Source organism: Stegastes partitus, unplaced genomic scaffold (genome assembly GCF_000690725.1).
Source record: "Stegastes partitus isolate 25-593 unplaced genomic scaffold, Stegastes_partitus-1.0.2 Scaffold1030, whole genome shotgun sequence".
NCBI classification, from domain to species: domain Eukaryota; kingdom Metazoa; phylum Chordata; class Actinopteri; family Pomacentridae; genus Stegastes; species Stegastes partitus.
The window spans coordinates 189,065-212,160 of record NW_007578761.1 but is presented as its reverse complement, the minus strand read 5'-3'; the positions used below and the strand labels follow the sequence as shown (position 1 = coordinate 212,160).

At 42.3% G+C, this 23,096-nt stretch overlaps 1 protein-coding gene across 1 annotated transcript in view; it reads right to left on the bottom strand.

Moving 5' to 3' along the window:
- Window positions 1-23,096, bottom strand: part of LOC103367233 (ERC protein 2-like) — a 154,149-nt gene that overhangs the window by 12,014 nt on the left and 119,039 nt on the right. The window contains exon 17 of the mRNA XM_008295204.1: window positions 22,918-22,982. Within this exon, the coding sequence (XP_008293426.1) occupies window positions 22,956-22,982 (27 nt within the window). The 3' untranslated portion in view covers window positions 22,918-22,955. The remainder of the gene's footprint in view (window positions 1-22,917; window positions 22,983-23,096) is intronic.

Genomic DNA, 23,096 nt, shown 5'->3' with positions numbered 1-23,096 from the left:
CAAAGTACATTCAGACTTTACAAGTATGAGCGTGACATGTACCATATGAGATGTACACTGATGAGACTAACACATGCACAGTGGACATCTAGCTATGAATGGTATAGGAAGCATGTTGGATTCAAGTGCAGCCTCATGATGGATAGATCTAATATAGAGTGGGCCATATCCAGAGGGGGTGAACATAAGGCTATGTCATCACTGGCCCATCTCTCTCCATACCTTCCATCACTTTTCACTCCCTCCTATAAACAGAAGGATGGGGTGGGGGGGATACTGCAACTCCCACACACAAGAACGCACAAACACACTCACAAGGACACATGAATTTGCAGAAATGCGTACCGGGATTCGGTTGTGTGTGCATACAGGCCTGCTCATTTAGTTGCAGCAAAATCCAGACATGCACACAGACGCATGCATGCATACACACAATAACATTTTCAAAAAAGAAAAATGAATCCCGGGTGGTCTGAGAAGCAGCAATGTTTCCACTTGAGAAAGCTCTGGTTTTGAAATCACGTGATGCAGTTAATACTGGGTTCAAACTGCATTCATATACATACACACACAGACACACAACTTTTAAAGGAAAATAAAGGGGAAATAAATGTGCACGGTGGAGCACAGAGACAGAAGCATTACACACTCCACCATCTCTCCCTGCTAGTCAGAGTCTCTGCCTGTATCAAGCTAAGATGTCGTATGTTTAACACGGGAAGGTCCCACCTTAAACAGGCCATTATGGCGAATAGCTTTCACTGTTTTCATAGAATATGAGAAGATTACACAGCACTATGACGGGCCAATTACGTCCTTCACTATAACATACCTCTGTACCAACAATTCTCTAATGATGATGACTTAAACATTTTCACCAATAGAGCCCTTTCAGCTGCCCTGGCAGTCACACACAAACAGACTTTGCAGCTATAGCTAAATACACACATATACACACAGCCACAGATGCTGACTGAGTCAAATTGAATCCTTGTGTTAAGTGTATAGAGCATCCCTTTACACTACAAAGGGCTGTTTGTGTGTGCGTGTGTACAGTGTCTGCGTCTGGGCGAACTTTTGCAATCAGAACAAGAATTGCTGGCTGGAATTTAAAAAGAAAGTGACCCACATTGAGACAAACTAATTAGAACACTGGCAAATCTACAATATTCATTTTTGTAGTTAAATCCTTTAGAAAGTTGTTCATAAGCAATTGGTAGACCACCTGACTCAACAACCTCCATGATACAATTTCAATCAGGTTTCTGCAGGAGTCAGAGTACTAAAACAACCCTTATCAAGGTAATTAACTACCTATGAGTTGACAGTGAATGGTAATTTTTCATCTCACTATGATTAGATCGGAGCGCAGCGTTTGATACCATTGATGATATCATCTTGATTGACCCTCCTATTATCTTTGGGGTCAATTTGACCCCATTCAATGCTTAACATCTCTAAATAACATTTTATTTAAAGGGCTATTTACACATAAACTTGGGTAACAATGTAATTCTGATATTTTCTGGAGGTTTAAATTGCTCGGGTCAAATAGAATCCAAGGATAAAAGATGTCAGTGAATTTGAAGGTAATAGGAGGGTAACAGACTTAAGCAGGTAGTGCTTTGTGGCTCAGAACTACATTGGACTGCCTCCTATCTAAATGAAGGAAAATTCTCTTCTGAGTCCCAGGTTCAATTCACAGCTGGTCAAACATTTCATTTCCTTTTACTCTTTTTCAACATCTTCCGTCTCTTTCTGCAGTGACAATCTAATAAAGCTTGTAAATACCAAAAATAAAATCTTGAAAAAAGCATAAGAATTAAAAACAAACATATTTTATGCAGAGTCCTCTGGGGTCAATCCTTGGTCTATTGCACTTCAGTTTCTACAATACATGGTTCTTTTGGACCACCTAAAGCATAAAAACTAAATATGCTACCATCGATATGCAGATGATACACAATTATACCTGTCAACTGACCTGTTGAATCACTGGTTGAATGCAAAGCCATAAACATTTCATCCAGCTTAAATAGAGCAACTTGGAGGTTGGTGCTAAACCTCTATGATGGGAAATGTAATCATCTGTTGCTTCTTTTTTCCTGAGAAGGATGGTGCAGACGGAGCCACTGTGCAAAAATAACAAAAACATATTTTCATCATTTAAATAATTTATCTGGACTACGAGATTTCTTTACTCAGGTAGATGGAGAAAAACCTGTACGTGCATCTATTTCCTGTCAGCTGGACAGTCTCCTCTCCTGGTCTACCGAAAAAGGCGTTGGACATACTAAAGTTAATCCAAATTGCAGCTGCCAGAGTTAGAGCAAGAAAGAATTTTGATCACATCACACCTGTTCTGTGATCCTGGCACTGGCTGCCGGTTAGTAAAATAATACTTTGGTTCTATAAAGTCCTAAACAACCTTGCTGTTACAAAAAAATCTCCCTGACCTACTCACTTAGTATGACATGTTATGTCTTCTGGGTCAGGCCAGAACCAAAAGCTGGTATAGCAGCTTTTAGTTTTTGTGGTCCCAGCTTCTGAAATGCCCTGCATTCAGATTGCATTCAAAGCATCTGATTAGTTTTATTTTGTTAAAAGTGCCAGATTGAGCTACTTAGTTCTCTACATCTGTGTCTTACATGCGTATTTGTATCTGCTGTATATGCATGTATGGGTTTTGTTATGATTGTAAAACACTTTAAATTTTCTGTGGATGAAATCTGCTATATAAATAAAGTCTGCTGTGCCTTTTGCTTGAAGTGCAAGCCTTCCTTTCACATCTTCTCAACATCCTCTCTCCATCCCCCTCTCCACTCAAACTTGTGTCACCTCTGACCCACGTCCAATTCACTACTGTCATTATGCAATTAACACCAATTAAGTCATTTGGCTGTAAGAATGTGTGTGTGTGTATTTGCATGTATGTACGTGCATACTTGTGTGTGTGTGCGCGCGTTAAGTACGTGGATGTGTGTATGTGTGCATGATAGGGCAATTACAGCAGCACAAGGGAGCCTTTTGGAAGCAGAGAGCACTGCAATCAACCAATCAGCCTTCAGATGGCTTTGACATGAAAAGAGAGCGTGGCCTCTGCTAACCCTGAGGGTCAGCCCCAATTTACTCTATTTACCCACTCAGGAATGACTCTCTATGTGTGCGAAGAAGGAGATAGGGAGGGAGAGGGAATGATGAATAGGTATGGAAATGTCTAAGTCAGTGAGTGGGACTGAGACAGAAACGGGGAGAAGGGCAGGGAGGGAGTAGTGGAGGGATGAGAAGCCTTGGGGTTGTTATGCAGGTGAATTTTAGTGGGTGGGAGGGTGGGTGACGGGTGGTGGTTGAGTGGAGTGAAGGGGATGTGGAGAGAGGCCTTCAGGTTGTGTTTGCAAAGCTAAAAGGCCAGCAGTTGGAGCCCATTTGCTAACAATTTCCCCTTGGAGAGTGGCTCTACACACACACACACACACATTATACACACACTTTTACAGCGCACAGATGAGGAATGACAACTCTGCACTTGGCTGGAACTGTTAAACAGTGAGATTCTCCATCAAGACGGCTGCTTCTGCAAAACAAAATGTAAAACCCAAAGACTAATAGAACAGCAAGGGATTATTGGAATAAGCCAGTTTCTGTCAGTTGTTTGGATCCATTCTACTAATACAGCCTCACTTTGCATGTTTTGAATATTTTATCCCATTAACCATAAACTCTATATACAAATACAAATCATGTTGACATTACTGCTGACCATTTTCCAAAGTATACTCAAAGCTTTTGGATGGGGTCTTCATATTTCAGACAGCTGTGGGTGTGATATGAATGTTGTCTGAAAGTCCATTGTAAATCGTGAATATCTGGAAAATGTGTAATAGTTTATATACATACATATATATATACACACACACACTCTCTAATAACACAAAGCCAACATACTTTAAACAGCCGACAAACTTTGGAACACTAAAGCAGAAGACAAACAAACAAACACAAGAGGCTCTGAGAGGATAATGGAAATTTGCACGTCAGTAACAAAAGTTGTTGCTTGGCAACCAGCACTAACATCTTAAAGTATCCATGTCCCAACAACACAACAATGGCCGTAACTGCATTACTATGAGACATTGATACAACTTTGACAAAAAGTACATTTGTGATATATTAGCTATGGCTGTACTTAATTTTAAATGAATGAAAACTAATGCAGACAGTTGCATTGGTTTTCACTGGCAGATGTAAAAACATGTGCTTTTTCATTTCTAGGCTAAAACATGCAAAACCACTAATATGTTTCTTGAATAGTTGGATTGTAACAGAAATCCACAGATAAAGAAAAAAAAAAAAAGAAGCTTTGTTTTCTCCGTCTCAAATTTGAAACTTTCCCTGCATTAATTCTTACAATTAAACATGTCATCTTTGTATAGCTCTCCCCCCATCTAACTAAGCAACCCACTGATCAATAGCCCAGCTGTGAGGTCTGGTGGCAGGGCTGGGCTGCAGAGCAGTGAGTAAAATACAACAGCACCAGTCAGACCTTCATCACACCAAACAACCTCCTGGCTAGAGAACAAAGGAAGGCAGAAAACCCAGAAACAGACTAAGAAACTTAAAGAGAAAAGAAAAGAGAAGTAAACACAGATGCTCAGTGTTTCCAGTGCTCCTGGTCAATAATATCAGATATCTGATGTGAGGGACACAGGTTATTCTATATCTATTGTGTGTGTGTGTGTGTGTGTGTGTGTGTGTGTGTGTCTGTGTGTGTGTGTGTGTGTGTGTAACAGAGCAAAAGTGTCCTGCTCTGGGGGTCTTAGATGTGGACTGTAATCAGGACCACATGACTCTGCCACAGGAAGTCCTCCAGCGAAGGACAGGAAGCAGGAACACAAGGACCACATCATTAGTCTCGCTAGTCTCAAAGCCTACAGCCAATAGGAGCCTTGGACATGGTGGGAATGGGCGTAGCTGGTGGTGTGTCCACAATTATGTACATGTACTATACATTTGTATTTGTATGTGTGGTGCCTGCAGGCTGGTATTAATGACTTATTTGTTTACTGAGTGTAATGAGTCCAGGTTGTGCGTGTTTAGTAGAGTCAGAGCAGAGCTCTGAAGCAGAGTAGGGCTTGCTGCCAGAATACCAGAGCTAAATAAGTACAACACACACATACACACTCACACAGACACACAGAGATCTCCAGACAGTGCAGACAAATGAGAAACAAATGGTTTCATTGTATGGTCTATACCTTGCCTCCCCTTCTCTCTATCTTATGATGGCACAATGAGAATGCAGTTTTGAAAATGGTCGGTCTGAATTTCCACCACCTCACACACACACACACACACACACACACACACACACACCTCCTCAAAAACCCCCTCCAACAGCCCTCCTTCCACATTCTGGCCGCCCCTTCCTTCTCTGTTCTGCATCCCATCAGGACTAAAGAGGCTAATTTCTGTCGATGGCTTACAGGTGGCCAGTGCAAGGTGAACCACATCCACTCTGCTGGCTGACACACAGACACACACACATGCATCAACGCAAAATTCATGCCTCTAAAACCAACCCTTTTATAAACCCAATGCCAAACATCAAAGAGAGTAACACACCTTAACACACCTCAAAGGCACCAGCGACACACAGTCACGCATGTGTGCAAACACGCATACACACACACACACACACACACACACAAGCATTAAAACATCCAAACTCAAACATATGCACACTCGTAAACTTTAAAGCATGAAGGATTTCCAACAAATGGTTTAAGGGTCAACCCTAGGCCTGGTTCTATCTCATGTTTCCAAACAGAGGAAAATCCCTCCAGTGCTTTTATAAAAATCTTAAACTTTTATGTTCCACACTTCAAAAACCAATGCACTGTTGAAAAAAGTTATCAGCATCTGAAAAGAAGTCTATGAATTTTATCTTTCATCCTGAAAAGCTGCCTTTTGGAAGTTCTTCAGTTGACAGCAACAATCTACCGAGTACGAGGCGACTGTTACAAATGACAGCAACGTTACGTGGAATGAGATTCATTCCAGCTCCAAGTTCAATGTAATTCAGTTCCCACAATTTACTCATTAGCTCTGAAATTTCATCACTCCCACAACTTAGCACGTCACCTTCAATATCTGCATTCTGCATCAGCCGGAGACAAGCACCAACACACACAAGCGCACGTTATTTTTAATGCTGTATGTTTTCGATCGTTCACTGCCTCTCAAGCAAGTTTAGCATTCTTGGATATCCATCTGTCTCCCTCAGTTATCTCTCTGTCAAGGTTAAGAAGTGTGCTGCCAAATTACAAGACAGGCCTGAGAGACTCAACTCAAACTCTTTCATTCTTTCCAGCCAGCAGAGGTGTACGTGTGTTGAGAGCGCAAGACTGTGTGTGCGCACTTCTGCACATGTAGATTGGATTGCAGCTCTTTGAAGCCATGCCCTTGCCTTCATTAAACACAGTCCTAGAGCCTGGAACAGCTTTCTGGGAATGTGTCAATAGCTCACACAGCCACACACATGCAAAAAAAAAAAAAAGTAAGAAAAACGCACACACTACAGCGCCAGTAAAAAAAATGACCAACTCTCTTTGAAGTTTGTGTCACTGTGCAAAATGATAAGATGAAAGCTGATCATCCTTTAAAAAAAAAAAAAAAAAAAGCCACAAGTGCACACTGTGCCAACAAGCCTGCACCTCGGCCAGGAGGGTCTGACAAGTGCCAAGCTAACTGCTACATGCCACACTTATCAGCTGCTATCTGATTGGACAGCGATTGTAAGCTCCCAGTTGGAAATTATAGATTAAAAATGGACAAGATCTTCTGACAAAAAAAGGTCCTTTGAAGTGCCGTGGCACACATGGATTCCAGACTTGACAAACAGGTATAAGGGTGAGATTGAACGTACATGGGGTGAAATCAGTGAAAATGTGTATGTCCCTAAGCGTGTGTGTGCATTTGGCTTTATGTGTTTTTGTTTTTTTCATGTAACAACTGACAATGTGCTTTAAAGCAGCAGTCCTCCTCCTCCTGTCACTCTCCCTTCTCTAATCCCACAACAAAACCACACACTTTAAATGCACAAAGACAGTCAAGCTTAAAGTCAATATCCATTTGTGGCTCGACACAGGATTCGAATCCCGCTTTACGAAGTCAAAGTTCCCCACGTAACCCATTGTGTCGCCACATCCTGTTATTGCTTTGCTGTTTGTAAATCTCCTGTCACTAATTTCCAAAGCAAGAAATTGGAGTCAGAGGAGATGATCGTGTCCTTTGTGACCAATATGCTGAAATGTTGGAACTAAATTTTTGCCCAGTGACGCTAAAAAATACACGGGCGACCCCAGCTTTATGACGAGAACAGACATGAACTTGTAATGATACTAAGGTAGACAAGACATGCTGCACATTACAACCATCATTTTTTATAAAATATGAGAGTCAAAAATGAGAATATACGGAAGAACTCGGAAGAACCCACCAGACAAAGTGGACTATAAATAGCAATGCACTTCTGGCCAACCTTTAAAATCTTCTGAGAATGTGTACAAATGTAAAGACATCCATTTATGACGGCTTAAACTATAACATTAAACTAATTTACAAACCCTGCAAAAGGAATTTTCTACATTTCCAGTGAGGTGTGGCTCATCATTGTTAAAATAATTCTCTGGTACAGTATACACACAATGTTGCTGTCTGCTTTATTCAAGCAGTTGAATATTTTTCCTGCTATATGATGTCAACAGTTTAGGGGCGAGTTTTAAAAAAAATGTGTCAGGTCATCTTTATGAAAAGATGAGATAGAACAGAATAAGTGGGAAGTCTTGTGACATGAAATAGTTTCCTGAAAATGTAAAACTTATTTTTTCAACTCGAGTGAAAATGTATTAAAAACCAAAAAATGTGATAAGTTGACCAATAACATAATAAAATGTCTTGAGTGATACTGTAACAACATTTTTACCAGCAATGCCTTGCAGGTGAGTCATTTGTTTCTCTCCTCTCAAATCTAACAAGGTATTTCTTGTGTTTTATTATATTCATTTTCAGTCCAGATTTCTACATTGTGTGTTTACAGAGTTTAAGATCTTTACATACATTGGATTTTGAATGACTACAAGGTTAAAGTGCAGACTCAGGGGCATGCAACAACCTCCTGATCTTACTGAGTGAGTGATGGGCTACCTCCTTGGGAGACCACCATGGGAGGATCCACATTTCAGGCCAGGTAAGCTTTATGAGCACAATTAGAAAACCCTAGGCAACTGTTCCCTAGACCTTTCTCTTCAATGTCTATGCTACAGATTTCCAACAACTTAATGAAAACAACCACAATCCAGCAAAAAGCATTCATAACACCTATATACGCAGCACATGACATTAACCTACATAAACAGTCGCAAATGCTTGTTTTTCCTGGAGAGAAAGGGTTATTATGTTAACTTTAATGCCAAATCGGCATCAAATTATTATACTTATGGTGAAGTTATTACCTTATTAGGTTTTATTACAGTTTTGATCAGGTTAAGTGCGAATTTGATTACATTTTCGGGTGTTTACACATTGTTTTATTGCTACATTAATGGGTGCCACAAGGCAAATAATAGGCTTTCTGATTTTTACCTCTCAATTGCCAGCACCAGCCAGACCCAAGTGGAAGCCTTGGGGCCAACTTGATCTTCCAGAAAATCATAATGTGTGTTACCACCTTTACCGAGGCTTAGCGAACCGGAGAAGTCCAACACCAGAGAGAACAAACAAGGTTCAAAGACAGCCCATAAAGTCTCTTGGTGAAGGCACGCACACAAAAATGAGAAAAGGTAAAAGAGAGGACAAAACAGATTGGGAATGGGAAAGAGAAAAAGGAAAGATACAGTGAAAGTAAGCAGGGGTAATCCTGGTTCCCTCCCTGTGGAGGCGTGCAGGCAGTGATGGAATAGCCTGCTCACACGCATTTAAACACGGGCTTATCCCAGCACTTTGATACACCTCTCTATAATTGCCTGTGTACATTTCTGTGTGAATGTTTAAAGTGTATGTGTGCATGTTCCTTTGAAAGTGTGCAATGTTGTCGTGTCTGTCAATCTCGCTCATTACGCCTAATCCCGGGGATGACACTCTCAATCCTCTCTGTCAACCCGGGCCTTTGCAGCAGCACTCAAGCAAGGAGCTGGTTTTAGCACTTGTTCACTCTCTCTCTACACACACACACACACACACACACACACACTCTCACACGCACACTTGTCAGGTAACACCAAAGCAGGTCGCAAAGAGAAGAAAGCATTTTTACTTGGCAAGAAAAGCAAACAGTTATCCCACATCTGTATATGTGTGCAAGAATGTGTGAGAGAAAGGGGAGAAGGAGAGAGCGAGAGAGTCACAGAGAAAGACGCACAATTAAGACATAAAGAAAGAGGAAATCGAGCACCTGTGTGTGGAACATTCAAAGCGATATAGAAAAACCGTCTCCGAGGAAGCTGACTCTGATCACTGAAGAGCAACTCAGGTTAAAGTCACAGAAGTATCTGCAGCTTTTCATTATTCTGTGGACTCCCCTCTTCCCATCTCTCCCTCTTCCTCTCCTCTCTCCCCATTCTTCTTTCCACCAAAAGGGAATCCGAGAAATGTTCACAAAACATCTTTCACCAGTTGTTAATACTGTTTCTGCTTTGCCATGATAAAGTCACGGTATGTTGCCTCATTCCACCCACACACACACGCAGACACACACTCACACACACACGCAAACACACACTCACACACACATGCACGCACACACACACATATATACAACATAAGTGGACCCATGCATGCAGGCATACAAACATTCCCCCACTTGAGGACATTTTGTAGCACGAGGATTTAAACCCACTGGAGCTGTTTGAAGACTCAAAATTTCTTGCTACTTCATGCAAAACACACAGAGTTTAGTCCGTCTCTCCTCCCTCTCTTTCCCCTGACATCAAAGCCCGAGAGGATCATGTGTGAGTGTATGCAGTGGTAGGATGAGGCAGAAGTAGGGCCGACTGAGCTGACATAACATCTGACATCACTGATAAAACTTCTGGCCTGTGATCTCAGTGTGTGTGAAGTGGACTCACCAGCTGGCAGCAACAATCCCGATCTGGCAATTATTGGCCCTTGTTGACCCGTGGTATTGAGGGTAAATATGCTCTCAGTAGGTGGCGCGCGTATGTGTATGTGGTCCACTTCCAACCCTCCCACAGGATCAGTGAGGCCTATCAGTATGAAACTGACACTAGCCAGTGTATTTGAACTTTATTGGCGCACAGAGGCAGTATTTTTGGAAGCTCTTTCAAGTTATTCTAAGTGGAAATCGAGGAATAAAGGAAAGAAGGAGACAAGAACTTGAGCAAGGGCAGGAATAGCAACAAAAAAAAGCATTCATTTTCTGGATGGCTTGTTTCCAAGTTCAAAGGGACAGGCTCGTCTTCTGCGTAAATGTGTAAAATGCAAGGGAGTTATTCCTTTGAACAGACGCAGACACACACACGCACACACACACACATACATCATACAACAACATACACACAAACAAATTATGGCTAAGCCTAGTTATTACTTAAGCAAACAGGGCTAGTCTGAATGGAATGCTTGCTGTGAAACACTACTGCCAGACACAAAGGCTTGCGTTACAGCAGGCGCGCAGACACACGCACAGACACACACACGCGGAGTTTCAACATGCACACACTTCACACACACCGTGTGAGAGAAATAACTATGTGTATATGTAATTAGAAGGTAAAAACAATGCAAACACATGTTTTTATCTTGTTGTCTGGCCTGCACTTGAGTTCATGTGCACTGCAGTGCAGAAGGGTCTCTGAAGCAATTGTTTTTGGTGCTTCTAAACACATGGTGCCTTTATAGACTAGTAGGAGATTGTAACCGGCCAAGGTTGAAAGCATTCATGTGTGTGTGCTGTGTGTATATGTTAGCATAGCTGGGTAGGGAATATTATTAGCACAGAACAATAAATAGCGTCAATATTGGTTTTATTATGTAGTAATTGTTTGGATATATTTGCCAGAAGATGTTTTTCTTTTGCCCTGACCCAAACTTACTGTATGTATATGTATGCACACGTGCACACATGTTGTTATTCCAAGCTTTACTGGTTAGGAGGAGGAAGAGCTATGATATACAGCTAACAGGGTGCAGTGTCACGTTTTTGGTGCATATTCGCCGGCTCTTCTTCTGATTTATATCTGAAGAAAATGCAAACAAATAATTTAAATAACTTTCAAGCTTACATTATCAGCAGCAAAGCATCCTTCTAATGAAAGATATGTCAAATTGGTCATGAAGAATTGCCTCAGCCCTGCTCTGACTCACCTGTTACTGAATATTTGTTGAATAGTAACTCTGCACAGCCATCGCTCTAAGAGATAAAAACACAGAGAGAAAGAAAGAGAGGGAGGGGGGGTACAGAGAAAGAATGTGACTGAGAGAGAGAGAGAGAGAGAGAGAGGAAGGCTGAGAAATTAAATTGAGACGCAGAAGAGAAAGACAGATTGCATCCATTCTGGTATGCCATCTTTACGATCTGTCTGTGAGAGGGAGCTAGTGAAATTGAACTCAGGTGTGGTGTGATGCCGAAAAAGCCATTTTCCCATTAGGTCTATGGAATCTCACATAAACAAATTACACAAATACTTTTTCTATAAAAGAAAGGGTGAGCTTTCTGTAACTGTGCAGTGAAACCTGAGTGGGGCTTTGTTTATGTGTGTGACAGAGTGTTTACATTGTCCTCCGCTTCCATCCTTTCAAATGGAGAGAGCGCCAGGCCTCCGACAGCTCTACTCCTGTCACACTACCTGTCTGTGGGATTTCTTTTTTTTTTTTTTTGTTATGGAGAACATGTGCTGGCTCTCTATGTGTGTGTATGATCGTGCGATGGGGGAAATGCCAACCAATTCTCTGTCCTCATTACAACCAGCTTAACCACTCGAGAGTGATGACCTCAAGGACGGAAGGAAAGAGAGAAAAAAACAAAACAATGAGTAATAGCTATGTTTCTATGAGCTAATAACTGCCCAGGGTTATGACACCTCGACGCAGCATCACACACTTGTCCCAAGCATTACAAACCTTTCTTTGTCTCTTTCCCCTAACCTGTAATTTATCCTGTAAGTTAGTAATGCCAGCAACACCTTGCCTCACATCCCAAATGGTAGCTGACTAAAGTCTCAGTCACACCTTGTTTCCGCAGTGAAGCAGCAAGACTACCCAACATCCATGCAATTTCAGGGAGTGCGCTTAACCTTTCAATCAGCTTTTGCCTTTTTGTGTTTCCACAGCTGCACGGCTTGCAACAGAGCAAATACAACGTCTGATAGAAACAGGGATGATTAGCTAAGCTGGATAACTTTCGGTTTCATCCGTGCCCACACCATATCCTATCTCACCTGCGGTTTGCCACGACAAGCAAGTAAACTTCCCCTCCTCAATGAAAGTCTGACTACGGTATAATGCAGGCGTAGCTTTTGAATGATGGCCGCTGAGCAGTAACATTAGAGCTCGAGCATTGACTCAGCCAACTTTTCCCAACAAGACTGAAGATTCCATCCAACAACCTTCAAGACCCTTTCCTGAACCCTGAGACTTTTCTCTTTTAATCAGTTTAAAGAAACAACCTATAAATGTGTTCAAATTAAGCCAAACATCAAGTACAATAAGGTTGCTATGGTCACACACAAATCTTAGTGACCGAACCTGATTCACAATCCTGACACCTAGAATGAGTTTGCAGTAAACTGTGATGCTGCTCTGAGATCAGGAGTGGGAGGACCACCCAGCAGTGGAGCTAATCCCATAGCTGTGAGGTTGAAGCCTTACTGCATACACACTCTGACAGGCTGGGCCACTCCTGGATAGGATATTAGAGTAGAGCAAAAGTACAATGGCACCTATTGACGACTGGTGTTGTGTTTTACCCTGCCATGCTCTGCTCTGCTTTTGGTGAGAAAGAATAATCAAGAAAGTCTCTCTTGCTCAGTTACCCCCCTCTCTCACTCTCTCCCACTGTTAGCCAGCTGGTGTACAGTTCATGTTTAACCTAGTTTATATTACAAGTGGGCGATAGGGGTGTTTTTAAAGACCGTGTTGGGTGTCACAGGAAGATGAATATGTTTCCTCTGAGAATTTTGATGTCTTTGCCATATAAAATTGGTCTTCTAGCAGTCGGCATTTTCATTTCAAAGAGAATTCTTCAAAACCAAACAATCAGGCAGAAAAAGTCACAGACTGTGGTGTAGATAGCACAAACAAGATAGACAAGATGCAAAAAAGGCTGGCTATTGTTAGTATCTTTTGGGTAGAGACCAGATTGCTTGTACACAATACTGAAGCGCATCATAAACAGTAGTCAGTAGTGAAAAATGTGCTTTATTATAATACTGTCTGTTTTCCTCTACATCAAGAATCTCAAATGATTTGCTGGTTAAAGGACATGTGTTATTTCGGCAAATTTCACATGCAAATTTACAGTCAGTTTACAGTTTGGGTTCTAAAATGAATAGTGGGTTTGATAATATCGGTGCTGAAACTCACAACATATTCACACAAAAATAATCCCCAACAATACCAAGCCTTAGGTACAAGACTCATTCCAGACTACAGGTAAAAAAGCAACAAATTTTTTTTCTATTCGTTAGCAATTTTTAACTAACCGCTTAGCACCTATGGTTACCATGGGCAACCATCTCCGCGCCGAGCCTGGCTGGTTCGACAGAAACACAGAACAGCCCACTGCTGGTTCTGTTTTAGCCAGTCAAACACACTCACATCAAACACGCAGCCAGCGGCTCTCCACAAAGATATAAGAAAAAGAGCAGAGGAAAATGGAAAGGGAGTGACAGAGATGCACTGATTCAAAGCAACCCCCAAAGTGGGAGCCTGGGGATAAACAACCAATCAGAAAGGGATCGCTGTCTAGCCCAATCAGAACACATTCCGATGTGAATCCTCTCCAGACCCGACCAACAAACCCCTGGAGGTACGCACAAAAAAACAAGACACATACACAGTGTGACCCAGTTACACAGCAGCATCTTAACTAAGGTCCTGACCATGTCTGGCCTTCGCACAACTAAAGTTGAAGGAGTCTGTGTTCAATCTGCCCTGAGTCTTAACAGTACTGTATTTATGTGAGTTGGTGTGTATGTGCGTGTACATAGAAGGGCGTTGGGGAGGGGGATGTTAAGATTGTGTCTATGATTCCATTACCGATAGATGGGATCGGTGTCCTGGTTCATTTCTGGCAACCCTTGTTTCAGACAGATGAGCGATGACGATAGTCGTAAGACAAAAGGATGTCAGCGTATGTGTACGCCTTTATGCGGTGTGTGTGCGCAACTGTGTGTTTGTTGAGCAGGAGAGACATAGGCCCGGAGTAATATGAGGACAACATGCTAAACAACAAGGGTGGAGGGATTTGTGCGTATGTGTGTGAGAAAGTGCACACACACAAATGAGTCTGTGCTTGCCTCCTTGCACTATGTGTGCGTGCGTGCAGTTGCGTGTCTGCCAGAGTGTGTACAGGATTGCATGAGAGTGTGTGATTGTATAGATCCCCTCTTGGCAGTGGCGGTGTAAGCTGAAGAGGGTCTTACATGGGCATTAATCCTGTGCTGAATGTCATCGTACAAGTGTGTCTTTTCCACAGGCCCAGATAAGAGAGAGGGAGGAGGAGAGAAAGAGGGAGTTCTACTGCACATGTGTAAGATATGTGTGTGTGTGCGTTTGTGTGCATGAGGGTGTAAGTGCACGCATGTATGAGAAAGACACCCATGTAAAATAGCCTGACCCATTAGTTTGATGTCAAGGATTATAGCAGTGACATACAGTAAGCTGTGAGTGACACACAGAGCAGCTACAGCACTAATCTGCTTGTCTGAGCCGATCTAGTGACAGAGAGAGAGGCCACTCTGGCATCCAATTCTAAGGTTTCACTGGAAAACACAACCTGGCTGAAAACACACTACACAGCCCAACAAGCTAAGCTGTGTTGGGCTAACTTTCATTCGGGCCAGGAGTTTATGCACTTTTTTCAGCGTGGGGCCCAAATGAGAAGTTTATTCTGTAGCCCTAAGACTCAGGGGCTTTAAAACATTTTACTACCCATGTCATATGGGTACCCTGCAGCAAAAGGCCCATGACCCATTTTTTTTTTTTTGGATTCGAAGCCTAAAATCACAAACATCATGCAGGTTTGAAAAAGGTCACTGATACAGAATGTCAGCAAATGTCAGGAGGCTATCATAACTAATAACACGGCAAGACATCAATTATGAAGGACGGTGTTGTTATTTTGACAGATGTCAACGCGGCACATCTTGCTTTTTACAAGCTTACTCGATGCCGACGACCTTTGGGAACGTGTTCGGCTAGCGTGAGAAATAAACTGCAGCCTACTGTTATACAAGGCCTAATTAGTGGTCAGCCCCTAATGTTGAGTGGCAGTCCAAAGGTTGTTGATGTTATTACAGTAGTTCCGCGATAGCCCAAGTTATGAAGCCTCTCCGCTGACTCTGCACTGGGATGACTTTCAGCCGGAGGAAACAGGTAAATTCCTGTTAGTTTTCCTCTTCAATTCTACAAGGAGTGTCTGATAGCAGCTCTGGCATTTCTATAATAGGGAAAGAAAATAGTGAAATTCCTTCTGCTATTACTTATTAAAATACATTTAGTGTTATTTCTCCGCCACAGTGTTTCCGTGGATGTCAATCTTGATCATAAATGTTTGCTTTCTATTAGACGATTTAAGTGTATGTATGTCTGCATGCGTTTGTGTGCAAGTGCTTGCAGTGGTGCTTCAGTTGAGGTATCAAAAGTGCTGCAATTTGCAGGGTGTGACATCCTTTCAGTGAGTGGTCACATATAGTAAAGTCAGCAGGTGTGAGTGCTTTAGTTTGTGGCAACCCCCACCGCTCAGACTCCAGAGGTAGAGGAAGATATTCCCCGAATATCTTCCTCCCAGCCACGTCTGTGATTGGCAGCCTAGGGGTGGGTCTGTATGTTAAAAACATAGTTTGGGGAACAACAGAGGCCTTACCCAAGACCTGGGGCTGTGTGGTATTTTTAGTGCTTGTAGAGGTGCTGTGTGTGCTTGTGTCTACGGGTGTCTGTTAAAGAGAGGGAGTGTGACAAGAGTACAGGAAGTCTGAAGAAAATAACAGGTTTAAAGTGAAAAGACTGTGATTCCCTTTTCTCTGTCTCCAAATCCTGATACCTCCCTCTATCAGTGCTTCTTTGTGGATGCTCTGACTTTCTCTTTGGGATGTAATCCGGCTTGAACAGGGGATCTGACCTCCACATCGTCCCACTGAGAGGTCCCCTTATGTACAATTACCTTCCTCGCTGTCTCTCATGCACATGCACACACACAAAAGCATGCAAACGCTCAAAGTGCCTCCCCAGGTGCAAGTTTCTCCTGAGGGAAAGGCTTTTGTGTGCTGCCATCTCCGTAAGCTCAAAAAACACCCTTTTAATCCTGCCAGGATCTTCCTCTTTTTTTTCTCTCTCTCTCTCTTTCTTGATCTCTCGTTTACACACACATGCACACACTAGACTGATTGCAAACGGAGAGCTCGTTAAAGGTATTCAATTAATCAATCTGTTTTCCAAGACTGTCTTCAACGTCACATTGTTCTCTCGAAAGATTTAGATTTCCATTTTATATTATTCTTGATCTCGGCAAAGCCACAAAACACTTGGAATTATCTTGTGGCAATGGCATTTGAAAGGGGTGATGGGGATAACTGATAAAGCATAAAACAGAGAGAAGAAAAAGGAGGAAAGGAGGGAGAGAGAGGTGAAAAATAGCGACAGCTTGAGGTGTACTGATTTATGACTACAGGCTGGCTTGCACAGAGAGCAAAGAGAAGAGGAGAGAGAAGTTTACAGACAGACTGATTCACACCTGGCATGTTCAGACAGAGAGGGGAAGATGAGGTGGTTCAGGAAAAGAATTTCAGCTCACAGACATACTGTATCGACAAACTTTCAGTGTTTCAATAGTACATTGAATTATAAATGTAATTCCAGGTGATTGTAATTTACGTGTAAAAGCTCATTCAATCAGGATTGGACCATTTTAGAGGGTTAATGTTACTTGAATGTTCCTTGTTTCGAATTACAGACCTGAAATGATGCAAAATATGTGTAATGCAAATTATGGACCTGAAATCATGCAATTGGAGGACATCTGTATCATTTCAATGATACACCAGAGAAAGCAAAGTCAGCTCTTATTCTCTTTTGACAGATACATGAGCATCAAACAATGACTGGGAATGCCAAACGCTAATCTACCATATGTCAGCAAAAAAAACAACTGTGGTGAGAGTACTCAGCAGTGTACAGGACAAAAGGAGAAAAGTGCAGCACTTACTGAGAATGTGTTATAAAATGAGGATGCTGACCAGACTATACAAAATACAAAACATTCAAGACGTACCAGTGCATACGTACTCCAAAACTCAAAATTATATGTCGGACTTATGTTCAGATTTTTACTTTGGATTTACCTGAAAGTCCACAAAATAAAACTGAAAATGCTGCTAAAAGAAAACTCTTAGACATATCATACTGAAACAAGTTTGAAATTTAAACTAGACAGCATGGCCAGTGATGATGTCTGGACTCAGGGCCCACTGCGGCTGCAAGAGGATGCTGACTCAGGCCACAATCTACGGCCATAAGACAAAATTCCATTTTAGTACCGGTTAGGTGGCTTTGATGAGAGAAAAACATCTGCCACTCTTAAGGAGATGACAACTTCTAGTATTATCTCGACACTCAAGTAGACAGCTGGGGGAAGAGGTGGGGTTTTCTACTATTAATTAGCTGCTAAGCTCCTCAGATATCTACGTTCTGGCTGTGCGGTTCAGGCTACCCACACGAGGCTTTGTAGATTCATTCTGATTAGATGTGCACATATGCTAATTTCCACTGCATGGATAAGCACTTGTGAGTGGGGATTTACTTGCAATCACAAAACTGCAAAACCCAACTATTAGTCTTTCCTGCACATTTGCTGGTTTGCACGAGCCGTTGTGTGTGTGGCCGTCTCTTTGCGTGTGTAATGAGTGTGTTGTGGGTGGGAAAAGGGAGCTTACTCAGACAAACTGCCTTATGATCCACACATCAGGTGTCTAACTGTCCTCTTCTTCATGCAACTTCAAGAAAACCACACACACGCACGCACGCACGCACGCACACGGGCGCACACACACACACTCACACACACAAAAGAAAACACGAATAAACTTGTCTGCCTCACAACATTGCCAGTTGTTCCTTCCCCTCTTCCTTCTCTTCCCCACCTCCTCCTCCTCCTCCTCGTCTGTCTGTTGGGGCTGAAGAACTGTCTCTGGGTCCTGTCTGTCGACAGCCTTGCATGCTGACAATGACAAAGCAACTCTATCCCTGCTCTTCACTTACCTACTTAAAAGTAATATTGTGCGTGGCATTTAAAAAGCAATATATAATTTTAAAATTAATCATGATGTCACAGTATAACTACAGAAACACATGAGGCCATGACTGGGAGTGAACTTCTATCTCACGCTTCTCACAGCGTTTTCTAATTTGCTGCAGAATGTCAAATTCCTGCCCTTCTCTGGGCAAGCTTGCATTTGTCAAGGCTCTGTTGCAGAGTTTATTTTTACATAGATGATTTAATTTGTTCCTTTATGAAGGTGATAATGGCAATTTTAAGACTGTTAAACCACTGTGGTGGATCAAATTTGAGTACTTTTGTTATTCAGGAGCTGCATCATCCACTACTCTTGGAAATTGGTGTGTTTCCAAAACTTTTCTAAAGTTACCAAAACAGTTTTTCCTAAGTTCCCATGCACATAAACAGCAACTTGCATCTTCACAAGTACAAGTTTTGAGCGTAATTCAGATGTTGTTTCAAGATGCACTGAAAAAGATACAACATACAGAATACTCAGGTGTCGCTTCTCAGGTGTTGTTGAGTTATTGAGTTCTCTCCACTCATGCTCAACCTGGTGGAACAACCTTTGACTTCGCAGACTTATGACACTGACAGCTGGCTGAAGGATGGCCTCGGTCCGACGCCTCTACTGACCTCCAAACCATGGTTCACTGATTACCAAAGACACATGGCGAAGTCTGGCCTTGCAGGAGGACATATCTATAAACCCAAACGCACACAGAGTTTGGGCATTGGCTACGAAGACTACCACCTGGACAAAGATAAGCTGCTAAAATATTGGAATTTTATGAGCCATTTTATTGCCCTCAAGGCAGGGGTTCAAACGAAAAAGGCAAATACAAGAGAAAGAATGTAGGGTATCTGACACCTACCTATAGCAAACAAAACAGAGTATGGAGCCACTTAACTTTAATGTACTAGTGGAGTTCCAATTTCTTCCTGGAGACTCTATAACTAAATATCCTCCAACATAATCCACGTTAATACACAAATCTAAAGCCTGATTGATGAGTTGCTGTCATGTGTTGACTCCTGACATTTCAGAAAATCCAGAATTAGACGAATGTATTCATGAATTAACACTGAGCTTTGTGGATAACAAGGAGCAGATATTTCTCCAGGCGACTTGTGAAAACATGCACTATCAGCTTGTTGTAATTAATGCGTAGGGTAATGGTTGTTTATGCTGGAGACTCATCCTGGCATACTGTGCAGATAAAAAAGTGGCAGGGCCGGCTCGGCCATTTCAAACGCTGCTGGCATAATTTTCTTTGGAAGCCAACCATGAATTAAAACTTACCAATGATAATTCAGTTATTTTTAAAGCTTGATAATTTGTTTACTGTTCACTGAAAGAATGTTAACAAGGTGAGATTAAAAAAAACAGACACATAACTATAAACTGTTATTGCTGAGAAACTGTGGACGCACAAAGGTGATGTCAGTAGTACTTAGTGCACTGGATCTACGGCCTGTAGCAGCTCAGGTACACTTCCATATGAAGGATCTAACGATAACGTTCATTTTGACATCAATGCTCATTTGTTAACCTTCACCTATTGCAAGAAAAAAAAGACCCCTTTTAGTACTTTTGGGGGGAAAAAATTGTGTGTGAGCATGTGTATTTCACAAACACGATCACACACAAAATTACAGCTCTTGCTTGCTTTGCCTTGAGTTCATGAGTTTCATAGGTTGTCAGGTCAGTTTTGAGATTAGTTTTGGGATTGACGAGCCCTTAGACTTAAATGTCAAACCAAACAATCAGAATCAGACAATTGAGAACAAGCTTAGATTCATTGTAATTTATAGTGATAAGTGGGATTGAGAGTTTGCTGGCCAGTTTCAGTTTCTCACAGAGCTTAGAGTGCATTTTATAGACTTGCGTAAGCTGTGCATGCACAACGGTGGGACGTTCGCTGACGTACACAATATAACCATACAAACACGGCATTCTCTGCAAACACAGCATGGGCAAATGAAAGCCATCTTCTTGACTTGTTTTAACCTGAACAAGGCCTCACTCCTCCCTGCGTGCACACACACATTCATGTGCACACACACACTCGTACACAAACATATTTCTGTCCCCACTTGGAAAGTCTCTCAACTTCTTTTCGCTTTATTCAGTACAAATAACTTCACGGTGGGATAAAAGCATAATGTTTCCAGAAAATCTCTTCCCCCCACTCTGCTTCACTTCTTGGGCCCCATGTTTTCCTTCACTTTTTCCTCCAACCCCCTTCTCTTGTGCTCCCTGTCCAAAAGGACATTCTTATTTCATTAGGGGGGGGGGGAGATCTAGGAGGCCAGAGGGTAAACAAAACCTCTGTAATCAACAGCAGGACATACACAACCTCAATGAGCCAATCAGAGTCAAGTATCCTCTGAGAACCATGGCTAACCAATACAAATCCACACCTGGATGTTTAGAACTCAAACTTGCCAACTCAAACTCAGCACTTAAGTTTGTGTGGATTTCAAAATGCAGCCCGGCACTGAGACTCAAGGTTATCCATAAGAAGCACCAATCAAATCTTGCATACACACACGCTCACAGACAGACAGACGGATCCCCAGCTATTTGTCTATCGGTGCTGTCATCTCTGTTTGCTCATATTAGGGAGGGCTCACTCAGGGACAGGATATGGGGATTAGGTCTGGCCTTATTGCGCTGTAGCTACATACCGCTGAATGGCTCCCATCTGTTCTCCCATAGAGGATGGCTAATACACGTTAGCTGCGCTCGTGTTGTGCACTGCCAGAATAACAGCAGTGGATAGATGAGCAGCACTGATATCGCTAGCCACAACACCACTCTGCACTAAAGGCTAATGTGCCTGGCTTATTCTATTAGACTGGGATAAGAAGCACTAATACACACACGCATACACATGAACGCGTATACACACACCATCACGATATCTGATTGGAGATACCGAGCGAGTGGGCTACTCGCGGGTCCAACTCCAGGTTTACATTGAGGAATACGTATTAGAGCGGGGCAAAGAGCGAAAGCTCTGAGAAAAGGTGGAAAGAACAGGAGTGATGGAAAAAGATGGAGAGACGGAAAGAGAGGGAGAAAGGGGGCAGTGTGGTCTGTTTCATTACGGTGAATCCTGACACTGCTGCATTCTCGGCACACATGGACTGGATTATCGGCTATGTGGGCTGCTCCGGCACTGTATTGCTCAGCAACACTCTCTTGAACACACACAGGCATACACACATGCTTGCAAATGCACACACAAGCATCATAGCTGAGCACGCACACACACACACACAAAAAAAAAAGCTTTGCACTGCAGGAAGACAAACCATTTGCTCACACACAAGCTATAGGACTCTTAATCCCAAAAGCAGCGCTGGGGCAAAGTGCACAACTACTAAGTCATTGAGGTTAGAGACAGAATCTGCTTGTGATGGTCCACCTGTGGATTACTGGGGGAAAAGAATGAGATGCACTGGAAACTATGACTATACCATGCTGCCTGGTTTTCGTTCTCGTTCCCACACACAGTATATACATAGGCACCATTTCCCTCTCGTTCCTTGTCTCTCTTTGTCTATCTGTATCGTCTTTCATTTAGATATATTTTAAAATCTATTTTCCTTTATATTTTTTTGTCTCTGTCGCTCTTGACTTTGCGCAGACACACACACCCCTTAACACACACACACACATATACATTAGCTCCAAGCAAACCATAACCCTGCACATCTATGTTCAAAGGCATCCTGAGCCTATGGGGGGGCTTCAATATAAAACCCCCAAAGCAGGAATTATGCTTTATGACTTGGCATTCTTCATTTTATGCTTTTTCAGCTTCATGACTGTTCTGTGTTGTATTCTAATTAACTACCCCACACACTGGCACACAAAGGAGTGGGGAGGCATGGTAAAAGTTTACTATGAACTGAAAAAGCAATGTGTGGAGAGACAGACTCATCCATCTCTGGTTTTTCTCACCATGTCGTTTTTATCACCTATGGGCCCTGGTATGCTCGCTTTAGGCCGCTGGGTGTGTATAGGTCTAATACCACACAGTTACCTATATAGCCACAGAGTACACGCGCCATATGTAGCGCGACCGGCGTATGAACACTTTACAGAAAGCAGCCGTAAACCTCTGAATCAAACTTTTTTAGCCGACTGAAATTCACAAGCAATGGAAAAGGAGTTGGGTTCTATTACACTCTCCTCTGTCAGAGTTGTGTAATGCTGTGGTTATTGTGGTACCATCTATGTTCCCAGCTAATGGTTACTCAAGCCCACTGAAGAAGCCTATTGTGTAGAAGATCATTAAAAAATCTGGAACTTATATACAGTGCTACACCCCGGTAAGGAAAATATTAACTCTAAAATTAGTAGAAGGTGCAACAACAGCTGTGTAGCAGAAACTTACTGTGAACAAATGGATGCGGGTTCCCACGGTAACGGTCATCATGCCCATATTCCTTCTTCATCATCCTGTGAGAGAACAGTAGAAACATGTCATGATTCATCCATTAACCGTCACTTTCCTTGTTATCGGTGCTTCATGTGAAAATGTGGCAACAGATGGTTTCCGTTTTAAAAAGAAAT